General features: G+C 49.5%; 1 protein-coding gene across 1 annotated transcript; it reads left to right on the top strand.

Annotated features, from left to right (window-relative positions):
- The first annotated feature begins 52 nt into the window (after positions 1-52).
- Positions 53-15,442, top strand: LOC112849893 (mucin-4). The gene is made up of 17 exons (XM_086675137.1): positions 53-640; positions 813-938; positions 1,696-1,815; positions 2,195-2,403; positions 2,827-2,917; positions 3,345-3,512; positions 4,038-4,139; positions 4,537-4,767; positions 6,063-6,200; positions 7,608-7,789; positions 8,153-8,312; positions 9,088-9,267; positions 9,708-9,781; positions 11,123-11,187; positions 11,271-11,509; positions 13,422-13,584; positions 14,877-15,442. The coding sequence occupies exons 1-17, from the start codon at positions 388-390 to the stop codon at positions 15,070-15,072; spliced, it is 2,697 nt and encodes an 898-aa protein (XP_086531263.1). The 5' UTR covers positions 53-387; the 3' UTR covers positions 15,073-15,442.
- Positions 15,443-18,834: the final 3,392 nt, after the last annotated feature.

The following is an 18,834-nucleotide window of genomic DNA, read 5'->3' on the forward strand; positions in this document are numbered from 1 at the left end:
GCCTTCTGTCCTGGCTATTTTGGCCACTGACATGTCTGCGCAGGGGGAGAGGGAGGGTCTGGGAAAGCCAGGTGTCTGAGCTGGTGGCTGGTGGTGTCACTTAGTGAGGTAGAGGATGCATGAGGAGAAACTGGTCTGGGGAGATTGGAAGGTGTTGGAGCTTAGAGTGGCAGACGGGAGGGTAGAGGATCAGTGGACTGAAGGTCAGGGCTAGGGTCTGGCTCTGAGTGGGTGTGGGCCTCTCTGCCCAGCACTTGTCCTAGGGTTTCTCCCCTAACATTCAAGCTTTAATGGCTTTTGGAGGTCACATGAAAGAGGCCAATCTGAACTGGGTCCCGTCCCTGGAAGAGCCATCCAGAGTGGGGGAGGGGCATACAAGGTGCAGTTATGAGTTGGGTTGCTAAAGCAGAGCTCGTGGCCCTAGGTGCTGGGATAACCCCTTTTTCCTGTACTTCTCTAGGTCTCCAGGGCCTGCAGGTCTATAGGCTACACAGGGAAGAAAGGCCCAACTACCGTCTCAGGTGCCTGCAGTGGTTGAATAGACAGCCCCAGTGGCCCCAATGGGGCTGGAACCAGGTGTCCTGCCCTTGCTCCTGGCAGCAGGGACTGTGGGACTTACGATTCCAGCCCATCAGCATAGGTAATACCTCCTTCCTGTCTTTTGGGGCACACCCACTGTCTCCCATAAGCCCACCCACCAACCCTCTGGTCATACCTGACCTGTCCCTTCCAGGGTCCCTCCCCGAGCCTCCCCCCTGCATCCCTGCCCCCACCACAGGCACTGGGCCTGAGTATGTCTGCACTTGTCACAGGCTGGTGGGGCCTCGGCAGCAGGCAGCTGTGCCGTGTTTCTTCCTGGCGTGGAGGCGTGTGCTGCAGCTATGGGCCCTGGGGAGAGCTTCTCCAGGGCTGGACAGTGAGCACTCCTTGGCAGTTTGGTACGTGTGTCCCACAGAGATCTTACCCCCACCTTCTCTGGAGCTCTCTCCTCTTCTCTGTCAGAGACCAGGCCTGGGCACCAAGCCAAGCAGTGGGACCCAGAGAAAGAAGTCTTTTGTCCCCCTTCCCTCCCAGCTCCTTCCCCTCTCTGGCCATTGATTTCCTGATCTTGTAATGTTGGGAAGCTTCCAACATCCCTTCCAGCTGACATCCTAGGGATTTATAATTGAGTGCCTCTTGTCCCATCTTCACTTGGCCCCATTGCCCCAGACAAGAATGGAGGCATCTTTCTAGGGAAGGGGAGGGGATCAAGTCTGGCCCTGTCCCTCTGGACCCAGATTAGCTGGCAGTCTTTGGGAAGACATGGAGTCATCTCCTGCAGAGACCCTCCAAAGGAGCTAGAGAGCACAGGGTTGGAGGACCAGGGTATTGTGCATCCTCCCCCTTCCACCCCCCTGCCCCTGACAACACAGCAGCCTCCATGACCCCCAGACCATCAGCCACATGATCCCACTCTTGCACTTTCTGAGCCCGGGGACTCAGAAAGAAAGCTCGTTAACACAGTTCCAGCAAGCCTGCAAGGGAGACGGTAACTGGTCAATGACCTGAGGCTACTGAGTGGGTCAGGATCTGACCTGAGGTGTGCCTGATTCCCAAACCATGCCCTTGCTGCCCATGTCATCCTGCCCTACCAAACCTTCCGGCTGGGCTCTGCAGGTCCCCTGTCTGTCAGCAATATGCTGCTCTTCTCTCCAGACCAAGAACTGGAGCCATGGGACTGGTGCTGCCGTGGGAACGACAAGCCCTCCTTCTGCGCCCTGTACCAGCAGAGGCGGCCCCGCATCGGCTGTGCTGGGTACCGTCCCCCAAGGCCTGGTGAGGCTGCTGGGGCCTGCCTTGGGGCAGGGCTGAGGCAGAGGATCTGGGGAGGCATAGCTTCTTGGGGCCTGGACCAGGGCAGTGCTAGCTTCCCAAGGATGGGTTGTGGCCACAAGGGAAGATGCAGATGGTTCAAGTGTGCGGCCAATGGCAAACAGAGGAGCTTTGTACCTGGCATTGGGGAAGGGGTGAGAAGGTAGGGGGCGGAGGTAATGGGTCTATGTGAATTTGGGTAGGGGCACAAAAGTGCAAGAGGGCTTCCGGGAATGGTTCTACACTCAGTGAACCCCTCCCAGGCTTGAGTCTGCCTGGAGGCGGTGGGGATCTCAGACCCTTCCCTGGTCTGCCATGTCAGTGTGGTCTCTCCTTTTTTCAGCCTGGATGTTTGGGGATCCCCACATCACCACCTTGGATGGTGCCAGTTACACCTTCAATGGACTGGGGGACTTCCTGCTGGTCCGGGCCTGGGACAGAAACTCCTCCTTCCTGCTGCAGGGCCGCACTGCCCAGACCAGCTCAGCCCAGGCCACCAACTTCATTGCCTTTGCAGCTAAATACAACACCAGCAGCCTGAACCCCATCACAGTGAGTGAGGCAGGGGTGCCGAGGAGAAGAGAAAGAAGGAAGAAGGGAACAGGGCAGCAGGGAGGGAGGATGCATCCTGCCAGGGTAGTGGTTCGAGACTCAACCCCAGAGACAGTGGGATTCGGGTCCTGGCTCCACCAGCCATGTGATTCTGAAGAAACAACTGAACTTCCAGTGCCTTGGTTTTATTGTAGTAAAATGAGGATAATACTACCTACCCTGCAGGGCTGTTGTGCGATTTAAATGAGATAATCTGGCCTCAGAGGCTGGCCTGGGCTAAGCACTCCCAAGATGTTAGCTACATAACCTCATCATCACACCCACCTACATGTTCCTCTGGGGCTCAGGTCCAGATTCTCTGAAGCCTCCTTTCTCAGCTTCTTGGCCCACCTCAGGCTTAGGCCTCCCCCAATTTCCTTCCAGGTTCGATGGCTCCTCAAGCCGAATGACACAATCCATGTGCAGGTCGATAACCAGACTGTGATATTTGAGACTAACCGTGAAGACCCAGAAGGTAGGCTGGGGACAGCTGTCAGCCACCTGGTCCTGCTTCCCCGGGTCAGGCTTTAGCAGGGCACCCAGGGCCTGGACGCCATGTAGAGACAGCAGCACTGGGGCAGTGGAGATGGGTTGGCACCCCTGCTTCACCCCCTGTTCTTTCAGCAGCTGTGCCTGAACAGCTTCTTCACCGCTTTCTCTTCTCACTTCTGTCCCTCCTCTGCAGTGATGGCTTGTCTATAGTAGTCCCTGTCTCCAGTCTCCAGGAAGAAGGGGGTGTCCTGTGAGTGTGGCTTTCAGCCCCTGGAAAAGGCACTCCCAGGACACCCCAGAGCTGCTCTCAGAGTCTCCCCCTCAACATCTTGACCCTTCACTACTGCCAAGTCTTGGGTCTGCAGGGTTTGAAAGCCGGTTTCTTTCTCATCTGTCTCTCAACATCCCAGGCCAGGAGACATTCAACACCACCGGCATTGTAATGACCCGCAATGGCTCCCTCGTGTCAGCCAGCTTCGATGGGACCGTGACCATCTCCGTGACCGCCCTTTCCAACATCCTCCATGCCTCCTGCAGCCTCCCAGAGGAGTATCGAAACAGCACAGAGGGCCTCCTGGGTGAGAAGCAGACAGGACTCTGCCTTTGAGGCAGTGGCAGCAGCAGTGGCATCAAGAGCATGGGCCCCAGCCCACAGGCAGCTCCCCGTCCAGCTGGCCTGTGGACACCCCAGGCTGAGCTTCCCTTTCTCAGCCTCCTTGGAACAGAACCCTGAGGGCACAGAGAGGTGGGGAGGGGCAAGGGACCTCTTCAGCTTCCTTTGAGGCTCATTTCTTGTTCTTCCAAAGCTCTTGTTCTAGGGCAGCCAAGGGGGGTTTGAGGATGCCCTTCCTCTCCCTCCAGCCCCTACTTCCTTTCCCTTCTTCCTCCATTTTCTCCTCCTCTATCCCTGAGACTGAGGGGTGGGCTATGAGGTCTGGTCCTCTCCCCTCCTCTGGAAGGACTGAACCGAGAACAGACACAACTGGAAGGGGCTTCCCAGGCCCCTACTCCCCCTCACACCTTGAATGTGACCTGTTGGACGCTCCTCAGGGAAGGGGAGAGCCACAGTTCCAGGGTGGCCAATCTCCTACTCTGTCCCTCAGGAGTCTGGAACAACAATCCAGATGATGACTTCAGGATGCCCAATGGCTCCACCATTCTCAACAAAAGCGATGAGTGGCAGCTTTATCAATTTGGAATGACCTGTGAGTCTGGGCCTGAGTCCTCGGGGTAGATGTGGCTGGGGTGGGATGAAGGAAGCATTGTCTCCCTCGGGCCTGTGGGAGCCAGACCTCCATCCTTTGTGAGGGAGGGATGGAAAGGCCAGGAGGAAGTGCTGAGGATTCTGGGGCCACCCCGGATTTGTCCCCTCCACCCCCATCCCCCCCTGCATTTCTCTATCTGGAAGAGAAGGCGAGGGAAGTGGTGGCCCTTACTCACTAGAGCAGGGATTTCCAGCCTCAAAAGCTGAAGTCACTTTGTCCCTTCACACCCCCTCCCTCACCCCAAGGCATATAAAGTGAGGGTAAGGGGTGGACACAGCAGAAGTATAGCTGGAATCCCATCCCTGGTACCACTACCATTGTACTTGATATGTTCTAGGGAAAATCAATGATACGAGACTCCTTGGCAAGAGAGACAACCCTCTGCCTTCCAACTTCACCCCTGTCTTCCTTTTCCAACTGAAGAACAACCACTCGGGTGACAATCTGGTCTCTGAGTGTAATGGAGATGAGCAGTGCATTTATGATAGCCTGGCCACAGGAAACACAAGCACCGGCCTGAACACTAAGATGCTCTTTAGCAGATACCAGCTGATGAACGCCACCCTCAGTAAGTGGCATGAGGCCCAGACTTGGGTGGCAGATGTGGAGCACCCCCCTTTCATGATATTCCTTTAGGCTACGTGTTTTTCAAATGTAACAGATTCTTTTGTTCATGTTATTCCTCTGCTCAGCCTCCCGTGACTCCCCAGCTCACTCCATGACGGCCTTCACAGCCCTTTCCAACCTGACCCTCGGGCCTCTCAAACTCTTCCTCTGTTCCTCCCCACCTTGCACTCTCCACTCCAGACACACTGGCTTCTCTGTCTTCTTCAAACACACCAGGCTCACCGCCAGCTCCAGACTCCACACCTACTGTTCTCTGCCTGGACTCCCTGCCCTTCCTCCGGACAGCCTCTCACCTCCTTCAAGGCTCTGTGCAAATAGAGTCGCCTTCTCAGCAGTGCCTTTCTTGGCTAGCCTGTCTAAAATTTCACATTTACCCATACTTCCCATTCACCTTTCCTGCTTTTTCTTTTTTTTTTCACCCTAGCATTTATAACGATCTAGCATATTTTCTAATTTGCATAGATATCTTTTTGATTATTTGTTTATTGCTGTGTCCTCACTACATGGAATAGTGTCAGTCATAGGTTAGGCACTCAATAAATATGTCTTAAATGACTGAATGAGTGAATGAATGAGTGAATGAACAATAAAATGGAAACAGCAGGGTTCCAAAAGACAGGTATCAGTGAAAAGGTTTTTTTTAAGTTTATTTACTTTAAGAGAGAGAGAGAGAGTAGGACAGAGGCAGAGAGAGAGGGAGAGATAGAAACCCAAGCAGGCTCTACACTGTCAGTGTAGAGCCCAACGTGGGGCTCAAACTCATGAACTTCGAGATCATAACCTGAGCAGAAATCGAGTTGGATGCTTAACTGACTGAGCCACCCCGGCACTCCATCCAGTGAGAAAGCATTTTCCTCTATTTCCTGACAAATGCAATGCCCATCTAGAGATTACCCTCTTGGTTTTCAGCCCTCTTCCAAAGGTAAAACTCTGTGATGATCTGAACAACCCTGTTCTCTGATTCATTGTGTACCATGCCCAGCATAGCATTCTGATCAGGAAAGAACTTGACCTGAATCCTGTGTGGAGAGAAGATAAAGAGAAAATAAGGATTTGGCCAGGTGGGCAGTACAACCCCAACCTGCTCTAGATAGACCTGAAAGCAGGTACACAGAGTCATTCCTGCTTCCAGAGGTGGGTCACAGCCCTGGGAATGCTTCACACAAGCCAGAGGACTTGCCCATGAGGCAAGAAAGTGTCCTGCCCCAAACCCTGAATTCCTTCTTTGTGTTTCAGGTAAGTACCCACCTTCTATCAAGGGTGAGCATGTGGTGGAAGCCTATCTGGGGCAGACCAAGCTGACTCAGTACACCAGCGGTTCTGAGAATGTCATATTCACCCTAAGAAACAGCAACACTGACTTCAAGCTCTTTGGTAAGAACGGTTGGCTGCAGGTGTAAGGGATGAGAGCAGAGTCAAGCTTTAGGTAATTTTGCATTATTATACCCTGTGCAACTTCATTCCACTTTTCCATCAGAATATCCAGGACTAGCATTTCTTGGAGTGATCCCTAAGATTCAGATAGTGTCCCCAGTGAAGAGCAGTGATGGGCTTTTGGCAATCTGGCCAGCTAGCTGCACTAACTCGGGGTACATCCAAGTGACTCAAAAGTCATGTCACCTCAAATCCAAGAACATGCAATCATCTTTAACCATCTTTATAAAATCACCAAATTATTAGAAAAAAAGTATAACCATTAAAAAATACTAATTTAAAACATTTCAAATCTATTAAAAGAATGATATAATGTGGAACATGATTTAAAGATACAAATATCTTCTTTTGGTATGTTTCTCACTTATTTTTATGTTTGTCAACCACGTTTACCTAACTTTGTCTCTGCTTGTGGCTTTTCTCTGCTGGGAGCAAGCAAAGCCGCATCTCTGTCAGTAATGGTGTGGAGATGCCCAGTCCTGCAACCATGATCTGGGTCAAAAAGTCAAAGCCCACAGGATGCAATTGCCTTCTGTTGCCAGTACCAGTGATGCTAGTGACTGTTCTTTGCTAAACCAAATCTATTAGGGACCTTATTTTGAGCTCAGAGCACCTCTCTGCCTCGTTTTCTTTCTCTATGCATAAGAAGGGACTTCTTTGTCTACACCCTTTGGCTCCATGTGGCATTCTGTCAGGTGCTAGCCAATGGCATCAGGAGATTTTCTCCTCCACTGGGCTCCTCTCCTGAGGAGTGAAAACCTGCAAGTTACTCTCATCTGCTCCCTACTATCAATAACTCTCAACCTACTACTTTATGAAGACTTTCTTATTTTCTTGGAAAACAGAAGACAGGTTTTGATCAGAAGAGTACTTGTTGACAATGTTTCACTGTTGTCTGGTGTCTGAAAGTTAAAGGTCCAAGAAGTGAGGGAGTGGGCAAGAAATCAGGGCAAGGGATGTGAAGGGGCAGCCAGTTTAGTCTGCAGTATAGCCTGGGGAAGCGTCATCCTGGTCTTATTCTCTTCCCTCCTAGATGTCCCATCCTCCTGCAGGCCCAGGCAGGGGTTGCCCTTTGGGGTCTCTTCAGGGATCAGCTGCCTTCCCTTCTGTGGAGTTCCACCCAACAGTCAGTTAGCGGGGCTCATGCTACCTCCAGCTTGGGGTGTGACCAGGATCACCGTAAGAAACCAGCCTTGTTCAAAGAAATGCCTGATGACATTTGAGGGGTGATCTGAGAGAGGTGGGGGAAGGCTAGCATCAGCACTCAGGGTATTAGATTCCAGGATGTGTCAGTCAGCACAGCAGTCAAGGCCCCCAGCTCTCATGGTCTTGTTTTTCCTGGGGCAGAGAATGGGACATTGCTATGGACACCAAAGTTGTTGGAACCATTCACTCTGGAGATTCTAGCAAGAAATGCCAAAGTCAACTTGTCATCTGTACTCCAGCCAAAGACAGTGGTCTGTGCCTGCAGGGAAGAGAGCCAGTGTTTATACAACCAGACCAGCTGGGTGGGCAATTCCTCCCTGGAGGTGAGTATTGGGAGGAGGATGGGAGGGGGGTTTCCTTATTGAGGGGAAAGGCGGTGGGAACTGAAGGGATGTCATACTTCAGTCCCTGTGTGGTAATGTGTGTGTGTTGGGAGCTGTGGTAGGTGAGTAGAGCCAACACCAATCTCAAGCCAGGGGAAAGAATGCTCCAGGGAGGCCCAGCGGCCTTGGCAAGGATGTACAGGACCACGACCTAGTCACAAAGGTGCTCAGTAGATGCTGGTAGAGTTAAGACAAGGACTCAAGGTCCACAGGTTCTCAGACCAGAGAGGTCAGTACAGAAACACCCAAAAGCCTTTAATGGTTCAGCCTCCTGGCTCCCTGGTGATCAGCAACCCATTACAGGTGGCCGGCTGCAAGTGTGATGGGAACAGCTTTGGCCCCTACTGCAAACGCTCCAGGGACCCCTGTGAGGAGCCATGCTTCCCGAATGTAAAGTGCATTCCTGGGGAGGGCTGCGAGGCCTGCCCCCAAAACCTGACTGGGGATGGGCGTCATTGTGCAGGTGAGCCGGGAGCAGGGCCCTGGCAGGAGGAGGGCCTGAGCACAGTCGACACCTTGAAGGCCTAAGGCAAACCATTTCTCCCCCTTTTCCAGCAAGTCTTTAGAATGCTCGCTATAAGTGGGTACAGTAAGGAAGTGAAGACATATGGTGAGGTGTGAAGCTGCAGGAGAAGAGACTGTGCAGGCAGGGGGAAGGATGACCAGGGCAGAGCAGACCTGAGGCCCTGATGGGGGAAACCCAGGGCAAAAGACTGAAGAAGGCCTGGGGAAGGGAGGAGATGTCCAGCAGCAGCCCGCAAGCCAAGGCTCCAGTGAAGTCATGATGAGGGAGATCACAGTGAGGCCTTCACTAAGTCCCTACAGCACCCAAATGAAATGTAGAGGCCACTGTGTCTTCTGAGGAATGGCCAGAGCAGGCAGAGCCACAGCTTTATAAGGCAGACAAAGGGATGGAAGTAAGGAAACCAGGCTGGCGTGCTCTTCTCTGGCCAGCCTTCTGGGTCCTTTCCTGATGCAGGGGGTCTGACAAACATGCCATTCCCTCAGCAGAAGTGGGAGAACACCTACCTGGCAAAGGAAAAAGGGTTGCCCAGCAGAGAAATATCTGGAAAAGGGAGAAGGATAGTTTGAGGCTCAGAGTGACTCATAAGCAAAATGCAGACTGAATGGGCTTTGGGGGAAGGAAAGCAAGCCTGTCCTAGGAGCAGCTTTCTGTGGGCCAGGGCTCCTCACGGCTGCCCAGCCTGATGCTGCTGTCCTCCCTCCTTCTTCTGCAGCTCTGGAGAACTCTCCCCTCTGTCAGAACGTGTCCTGCCCTGTGAATTACTGCTACAACCAGGGCCACTGCTACATCTCCCAGACGCCAGACTGCCATCCCACCTGCACCTGTCCCCCAGCCTTCACTGACACCCGCTGCTTTGTGGCTGGGAACAATTTCACTCCAACCATCCATCAAGGTACCAACAGCTGCCCTCTGCCTTCACATTTCTCTCACCTTGGGGGAAGATGGGGAACTCTGGGGACCAGAGCTTCATTCCTCAAACTCAACAGGGAAGAACTCCAATCTCTCTCAGGTGGTGGTAGGTTGGTGGCTATGGGAGCTGCGGGGGGAGCGGGGGCAAGGGGTAGCTGCCACAGCATGAACCCCAGGCCTGAGCAGTCTGCTGAGGAAAGACTGGAGGTGACTTCATGGCCCAGAGAGATGAGAGTCAGGAAGCCCTGACCATAGTGGAATGGGCACTAGGGTGAGGCTCAGCAGAATCAGTCCCTTCTGACTCCTCTGGTGACCTTCTGTCACTGTCGAATGGGACAGTCTCCCTGAGATGGCCCAAAAAACTTCTTGGGTAAGTCTGTGTAAACTGTGAGGTGATTGTGAATCTGCTTCTCCCATCTCCAGATCTTCCTATAAGAATCATCCAGCTCTCACTCAGGGAAGGAGAAAATGCCACCATGACAGATGTCAATGCCTCGGTCAGTGCTGCAGGCCAGCTCTGGGTGGGGAGGTGGGTCTCGGCAGGTTTAGGGTAGGGTCTTGGCCATCACTTATATGTTCTACATCTCATCATCCATCTAGATTCAGTTGCCAGAAGAGGCTGGAGCCTCCTGCCCCAGGGAAAGCAGCGAATGAGGAAGGCAGGAATCCCCCAGACAGAGACCTCCGAGGGGACTGGAATAACCAGACCACAATGAACATTGTCTAGGGTGGTCAAGTCACCCCAGCCCCTCCTTCTGAGTATCCCTAAAGACCTGCACTTGGTCTGGCATTTCACCTCCAGGAAGCCTTCCCTGACTTCCCAGAGGGAACTGGCAGCTCCCTCTTCTTCGTTCCTATGCCCTTGTCCATTCCTCAACCACAGACAGAGTACCACAGTAGTTGAATTACTGAGGCTCTATAATCCTACATACCCAGGTTAAAATCCTGGCTCTACCATTCCCTCAAGCAGGTGTAACAATTAGACAAATTATTTGATGTCTCATCTGTAACACAGAAATAACAATAGTACCTATGTCAATGGGTTGTGTCAAGTTTTAAATGATAATGTATGTAAAGCACTTACTGCAGTGCCTAAAACACAAGTGTTCAAGAAATTATAATAATTATTATCATGATTGCTACTATTACAGCATTCCACACTCTGAATGGTAAAATCTGTTCATGCTTATTCACTTCACCAGACTATGGGTCTGAGTATAGACTGTTCCTGAGTCAGCTTGAAGTCCCCAGCACCTGACCATCCCCTAGGTCTGGCTAAACATAATCAATGTTCAATATACATGTGGGGAGAGAATGATTGGGTGAGTCATGGAAGAGAGGCGAGGCATGAGTCATTCATTCCAGATTCTCCCCTTGTTGTTGGAGGCAGGGAGGTATGCCTTCACTCACCAACAAACTTTTAATATTTACTTGTTTATTTTTGAGAGAGAGCAAGCACGAGTGGGTGTGCAAGAGAGCAGAGGTGGGGCAGAGATGGAGAGAGAGAATCCCAAGCAGGCTCCGCACTGTCAGTGCAGGGCCCAAGGTGGGGCTTGAACTCATGAACCATAAGAGCTGAGCTGAGATCAAGAGTCAGATGCTTAACTGATTGAGCCACGCAGGTGCCCTTCACAAACAGAATTTTATTAAGCAGGGACCCATTCCAGTTACCAGGCTAGGCTGGGGTTTAGGGATGTAGAAATGGATGAGAAACATTCTGTAGGTCCTGGCACTCATGTGCAAAGAAAGAGCCAGACATGGATAAACAAATGCATTCAAGTGGGAAGGGTCTCCTCTTTGGACAGGGCCTCATTCCCACTCCCCCACCCACTCCCTAGGTGGCCTACAGACTGGGGAAGCTGGATGTGCGGGCTTTTCTCCAGAACAGCAAAGTGGTACCAATGTAAGTGGGACTGTCCCCGCCTGCTCCCCAGGTCCTCCCTTCCCCTTCCACCCTTAGTGCCTCACTGTACCCCTCCCACACAGCAATTCTGGGGCAACACAGGCCTCAGGAAGAAACCTTCAACGCTGGAGTGTCATCTCGGAGTTCCAGTACCTCCCTCGGGGTCCTGTTATCGACTTCCTAAACACCAAGCTGCTGGATGCAGTGGTAGAGGCATTCTTACCCCAGGCCTCATGGAGGAGATGGAACAGAAGTGAGGGGCCCAGGACCAACGTGAACTTCCATCCCATCTCCAGGGAAGATGTGTACAGTGTGAAGGCTCGTGAGTCACTTTCCTGGGGATAGCCACAGGGATAGCTGAGGGAGGAGGTAAATGGAGGGGACCTATCACAGATCTTCAGCCCACACAAACCCATGGTGGAAAAGTTTTCTACGGAGAGCCACAGATAAGCAAGAAGCAAGTAACTTAGTTTTTTGTTTGTGATTTAAAAAAAATGTTTTTTAATGTTTATTTATTTTTAAGGGACAGAGAGACAGAGCACAAGTAGGGGAGGGGCAGAGAGCGAGGGAGACACAGAATCCAAAGCAGGCTCCAGGCTCTGAGGTGTCAGCACAGAGCCCAATGCGGGGCTTGGACCCAAGAACTGTGAGATCATGACCTGAGCTGAAGTCGGACACCTAACTGAGCCACCCAGGTGCCCTTTTGAGGGAAATTATAAACATTTTACCTACCAGCTTTCTAGATACAAGAGCAGAGCACAAAATACTGCTTGATGAATCCGCAGGGATACAGTTTCATGGAGCATTTACTCTAATTGCCAATTTCCGACCATGACCACTAACGGTTTTCTTTTTTTTAATAAAATTGTCAATGATTTTGTTAAAATAACATTGCACTTTATAAACATAAGCAGGGACATCCCTTTTACCTTTGCCCTCCAGCTAAAGGATATTAAGCTGAAGCCTGGAGACCTGGCTCGGGGGCAGAAATATCCCCTCCTTGAGAGGTGTGACCCTAGGCAAAAGCCATCCCCAATCCAAGCCTTAACACCCCAACCTGGAAAATGAGACGGGATTTCTGAGGTCCCTTTCAGCTGTGATAGCCCCTTGTTATCCTGGAACAAGAATGAGATGAGTTGGTAAGCTTACCAAGGAAGGAAAGGATTGGCCTACGCTACTTTGGGAGTGTAGCAGAGAACAGGGCAGTAACCACACCGAACCCAACAGAAGCCAGTGTGTTACTGGAGGGTGGGACCAAGCAAGAGCTTCTTCTGGGGTCCAGTCTGGGTCTCCTCCCTCCTGGGAGCGACAGTGTGAAATCCTCTGAACTACTTTGTGTATGTTCGGTAGGGGGTTAGGGGTAGGTGGTAAGAGAACAATTGTCCTAGACCTGACTATAACTTTTATTAAAGAAACCAACCCCCCCCCCAAATTTTATTATAAAAGTACAATATGTTTATCGTAGAAACTTTAGGAAACACAAATTAACAAAAAGAGAAAAAAAATCACCTGTAACTCCAATCCCCAAAGACAAGTCCATTTCGCACACATCCTTCTGAATTTTCTTTTACACACAGGGATCTTCACAAATATAAATATTGTTTATAATAAAGGATAAAGTCATGCCTAATGTTTTGATAACCTCATTACTTAAACAACTGTGAACATATTACTTTGTGTATTATGTATGTATTCCCATTTGATATTTTATCACACATTTTAGCATAGTGTGCTATATTTTATTTAAACAGAATGTTATACCAATAGTGACTATTTACTGAGTGCTTACTATGTTAGGCAACGTACTGAATATTCTGTATATATTATCTCCTTTAACTTTCACAACGTGGTAGGTACTATTATTGTTTCCTTATAAAAGATAAGGAAATCGAGGCTGAAAGAGTTAAGAAATTTCCCCCAAATCACACAACTAGTTAGTAGTAGAGTTTGAATTTTAACGTAGGTCTAGTTTCCTTCAAAGCATCTGCCCTTAACCAATGCACTTTCCCTGTCATGGTGGTTACCGGTTGCACAATATTCATTAACAAAATCCCTCTTATTAAACACTGTTGCTGTTATAAACCATGCTGCTCTAGACTTCCGTGAACATAGGTATTTGTGCACTTTTCCAAATATTTCTCAGGAAAAATGCCCGAAAACGGCATTCTTGATCTAAACGGTATAGATTTGGTGTTACTGATTGCTTTCATATTCATCTGCGTCCTACCTGACAGTGAACGTGAGCATGCTGAAGACTTACTTCAAATGCAATGGCTACGAGGGTTACCACCTGGTCTACAGCCCCCACAGTGGCCTGACCTGTGTGTCCCCGTGCAGTGAGGGCTACTGTGAGCACGGAGGCCAGTGCCAGCACCTGCCCCAAGGGCCCCGTTGCAGGTGAGTCAGAGAGAGGGCAGGAAGGGCAGTGCTGGGGAATCCGAGCTGGGCAAAGATGCTGCAAGGGGCCCAGAAACCCCATGGTATTTTGTGGTGTCTGAAAGTTAGGATGTATCTTCTGTAACTGAGCAAACGGGGATCAGAGAAAAAGCGACCAGGGAAAAGATGTGTGAGTGCCTACCCTGTGTGGAGAATAAAGATGTTATATCACCTCTAAAATTCAAACTAGCTAATGGGTAGGTATTATGAACATTTTTTTTAGTTTATTTCTTTGAGAGAGAGAGAGAGAGAGAGAGAAAGTGAGCATGAGCAGAGGAGGGGTAGAGAGAGGCAGAATCCCAAGCAGGCCCCACGCTGTCAGCGTGGAAATCATGACCAGAGCCGAGATCAAAAGTCAGTTGGATGTTCAACTGACTGGGCCACCGAGGCGCCCTGGTATTATGAGCACTTTTTTTTAATAATTAAAAAAAATTTTTTTTAATGTTTATTTTTGAGAGACAGAGAGAGTCAGTGGGGAAGGGGCAGAGAGCAAGGGAGACACAGAATCCAAAGCAGGTTCCAGGCTCTGAGCTGTCAGCACAGAGCCCGATGTGGGGCTCGAACCCACGAGCAGTGAGATCATGACCTGAGCCAACGTCAGATGCTTAACCAACTGAGCCACCCAGGTGCCCTGGTATTATGAGCATTTTAAGGAAGAGATAGGTAAAGAACCTGCCCAGGGTACCCAGTAAGTTAAGCAGCAGGATGTGGGTTCCAAAGGCAACCTCTTCCACCTGATTTTGCTTCTGGGGTAGACATTCTGCTGTCTCTTTGTGGAGAGGCACCCACTGCCTTGTGTCTAGGTCCATCCCTGCCCCTCCTTAAGAGTACCAGTCAGGGGAGGCCCTCTGCAACTGGTGTCCTAAGTCCCCTCAGTTCATCAGCAGTCTAAGGGTCTCCCGTGAGGGGAGTGCACTAAGCCTACAGGCTTGCTAGGGAAGAGAAGGGCAGTGCCACCCAGGGCCCTCATGTCATATCAGTGCATCTACCCTCGTGCCCATTGCAATCCCAGATCCACCCAGCCCTCTCCCCTCCCGGGTCCAAGGAGGGCTGGGAGAAGCCAGGGCTGTGCCTGCACATGCTCACTGCAGCCAGGTGGAGCTGACTCCAGGTGAATTCACCCCCTCCAGCCTCCGCTAGCCAGTGGGCACGGCTTCAGCTCCACCTCCTTCCCCAGAGGGGATCCCAGCCTGTTGTGGAAAACCTCCTGGGGCCTCCCCACTGCTGACCATGTTTTCTCTCTCTGTCCCCAGCTGTGTGCCCTTCTCCATCTACACGCCCTGGGGAGAACGCTGTGAGCACCTGAGCATGAAGCTTGGCGCCTTCTTCGGGATCCTCTTTGGAGCGCTGGGAGCCCTCTTGCTGCTGGGGGCGGTGGTGTTTGTGGTCCTGCGCTTCTGGTGCTACCCCAGGAACCAGTACTCCTACCCTCTGGACACAGAAAGTTGAGGCCTCACTCAAAGGGGTAGCTGTGGCCTAAGATACTTCAGGACCCACCCCAGCCTAACCCACATATTGACCAGTACCTTGGCTTTGAGGAGACTGGGAAAAGGAAGGTGCCTGAAGGTGATTCAGGATTCTTCAAGGGAATGAGTAATAAGAAAAACAATAGCACACCTTTTCAGTAGACACAGAGGCAGACAGAAGGGGCCATAAAGACCACCTACTTAAAGGATGGATTCTTACACATACATACCTGCAAGAAGGACACTGACCTACATACACACACATCAGAGTTAATAATGTCTCAGTTAAAATCCAAAATGCATTTGTATACAAAACTCCAATTTACTTCTAATTAAAGTCTATTTAAGCAAAATCCTTCTGACTTTTTTGTTTCCCAAGCCATGGATTCCACTTGTGGTTTTTCTCAGGGGCCTGAAGGGTGAGGCACAGGGAGTGGAGGAGAAGAGGTGGGTTGGACCCAGTCTTGCTTCAGCCCTCAGCTACTCTCTGTTGGGAAGCTTTTTGCTCCACCCAGGTGAATCCTTGCTTCAGCCCCCACATCACTTTCTTCCCCTGAGGAGAAGAACACAAGCCAAAGCCTGGTTTTCGGAGGAGGATGGTTGAGATACCCCATATGGAGTAGCCCGGACTCACCTAGGAACCCTCCCTGCCTTGCTAGTCTCTGTCCATCAGTTCTGAGAGGGTAAATACACTCAGTGCCTTTACCTGTCTGGTTCCTGTCCCCCACTGCCTGTGTTCCCTGCAGGAGGGATTAAACTGTTCCAGCTCCCTTTCTAAGGACCAACTTGAGAAGCAGGCCACCAACCCCCTCCTTAGACCTGAAGCACCCAATCCCTCATATACGATCTCTGTCCTTTCCTGAGCCCCAATGAGTCTTCTGAGCCTCTCCACCCCACAGTCCCTTGGCCCCACTCTGCTTGCTCCCAGCAACCTGACCAGTTTTGACCTCACACTTCTCTCCTAGCAGGCAGAATTTCACACCTATCTGGTGTAACACATCCAACAATAAATGGGTCCACAATTCCCGTGTCTCAAATACCTCAATTCCATCTCTATTGCAGAAACTGGACCTCTTGGTCCTAAATCCCAAATCTCTGAGGGGAGAATCTGATTAGTCCAGTTTATGTCAATTGTCCATCAGTGGTCCAAACTAGTGTGGCCAAAGGGTAGGAAAGGAGGTCACATGACACAAACCTGGTGCTCAGGCTCACCTTTGTTGGTAAAGATGTGGTGTTGCAGGAAGTTCAGGAGAAACATGATCTTTGATCTGAACAGAGACTCCGCACTGTCTGCTTTTCACAGAGAATGACTACTCCCAGTAGGCAAGGCCTCTCCCATATGTACAAAGTTGTGGCTTTATCCTCAAACACCCCAAAGTGTAATCAAAGCTCCTTATGAAACCACTTTTATTTGGGGTGCCTGGCTGGTTCAGTCAGTAGAGCACAAGACTCTTGGTCTTAGGGCTGTGAGTTCAAGCCCCACATTGGGCATAGAGGCTACTTAAAAAAAAAAAAAAAAAAACTTATTTAATCCTAGCATTAATTTATCAAGAATTAAGCATATAGCCAAATAGATTCACTGGTGAATTCTACCAAACATTTCAGGAAGAAATTCTACCAGTTCTCTATAATCTCTTTCAAAAGATTGAAGTGGAGGGAATACTTCCTAAGTCATTCTATGAAGCCAGCATTACCTTAATACCAAACCCAGAAAAAAATCATACAAAAAAAACTGTACAGCAATATCTCTCATGAACATAGATGCAAAAAACTTCAACAAAACATTAACAAATAAAATCCAACAATGAATAAAAAGAATTATATGCCATGACCAAGTGGGATTTATTCCAGGTGTGCAAGGCTGATTCAATATTCAAAAATCAATTAAGGGGTACTTGGGTGGCTCAGTGGTTAAGCATCCAACTCGATTTTGGCTCAGATCATGAAATCATGGTTCGTGAGATTGAGCCCCATGTCAGGCTCTCTGCTGATGGCATAGACACTGCTTGAGATTCTCTCTCTCCCTCTCTCTCTGCCCCTCCTCTATTTGAGCCGTCTCTTACTGTCTCTCAAAATAAATAAATAAACATTTTAAAAAAATCAATCGGTGTAATCTATCACATCAACAGAAGAAAAAAAATCGTGTGATTATACCAATAGTTGCAGAAAAAAACATTTGACAAACTCAAACACCAAAATTCTTGGCAAGCTAGAAATAGAGGGGAACTTCCTCAGCTTGATTTTAAAAACCCTATAGCCAAAATCACACACCAGAGGAGAGGGGAGCTGAAGGGTGGGCAAAATGGGTGAAGAGGATCAAGAGGTAGAAACTTCCAGTTATAAAATAAATAACTCATGGGAATGTAATGTACAGCACAGGAAATATAGACAATAATATTTTATTAAGTCTGTTATTAGACTTATTATGGTGATCATTTCATAGTATGTAAAAATGTCAAATCCCAAATTTGTATGCTTGAAAATAATATCATATTGTATGCCAATTATACTTCCGTTTTAATTTTTTTTTTTTCAACGTTTTTTCATTTTATTTTTGGGATAGAGAGAGACAGAGCATGAACGGGGGAGGGGCAGAGAGAGAGGGAGACACAGAATCTGAAACAGGCTCCAGGCTCCGAGCCATCAGCCCAGAGCCTGACGCGGGGCTCGAACTCACGGACCGCGAGATCGTGACCTGGCTGAAGTCGGACGCTTAACCGACTGCGCCACCCAGGCGCCCCTATACTTCCGTTTTAAAAAAAGGATGAACCCTAATGTTAACTGTGGACTCCGGACGATAATGACATTTCAGTGTAGGTTCATTGATTGTAACAATGCTCTCTGGTGGGGGATGTTAATAGTAGGGGAGGTTGTAAGTGTGTTGGGGGAAATGGGATATATGGAAACTTTGTACTTTTAGTTCAGTTTGCTATGAACATAAAACTACGTCAAAAAAATTGAGTTTATTAATTTAAGCAATTGTACAAATTTAAACAAAAAGAATTAAGCACATATGTCACTACAGGGAGACAGGGTGGGCTGGGGGTGGTGCCCAGCAATTAGAAAGAAAGGGATGTAAAACAAGGAGGGAGGGAGAGGGGTAACACAAACATGGTGGACTGATGAGATGGCCCTTGCCCTGATTATTCCAACCCAAAAACTAAGTTATGCGATGAAGACTTCATAATGTGACCCAAGATCAGAGAGGGTATGCTTGCTTTGAGCATAAGGTCCAAAAATTACATCTCATCCTAAACCCAGTCAGGACTCTTGGCAAGGGATTGACCCACACTGTGCAAGACGTGGTTGTTACAGATACTGTGTGTCATCAAGCAGGGGAAGAGGAAACCTGAAAGAACAAAAGCAAGGTGGCAAATGGGGGGCAAGCCCACTCAAACCCAAAGTCCTTCTTCCCCTCATCCCATCTTCAGACATTAAACTTCTTCTGCTGTCACTGGGCAACAGCGGACGGGTGGGGGCTGGAGGACAGAATAAGTGTTGCAGACAATCCTGCCAAAGGTTGTGGAGATATCCAAGGCCTAAGAGAAGCTCCAGGGCTTGCTACAGAGAAGGAAACCCTCAGACTGGGAAAAAAGAGGAGGTGGGGACACTGGTTGAAGAGGAGGCATTCAAAGTAAGGTTGTCAGATTCAGAGAATGAAAATACAGGAAGCCCAGTTAAATTTGAGTTTCAGAAAAACCACAAATAAGTTTTTTAGTATAAGATGTCCCATGAAATGTTTGGG

The sequence above is a fragment of the Puma concolor genome, chromosome C2 (genome assembly GCF_028749965.1).
Source record: "Puma concolor isolate L17-30 chromosome C2, mPumCon1.1.hap2, whole genome shotgun sequence".
Taxonomy (NCBI): domain Eukaryota; kingdom Metazoa; phylum Chordata; class Mammalia; order Carnivora; family Felidae; genus Puma; species Puma concolor.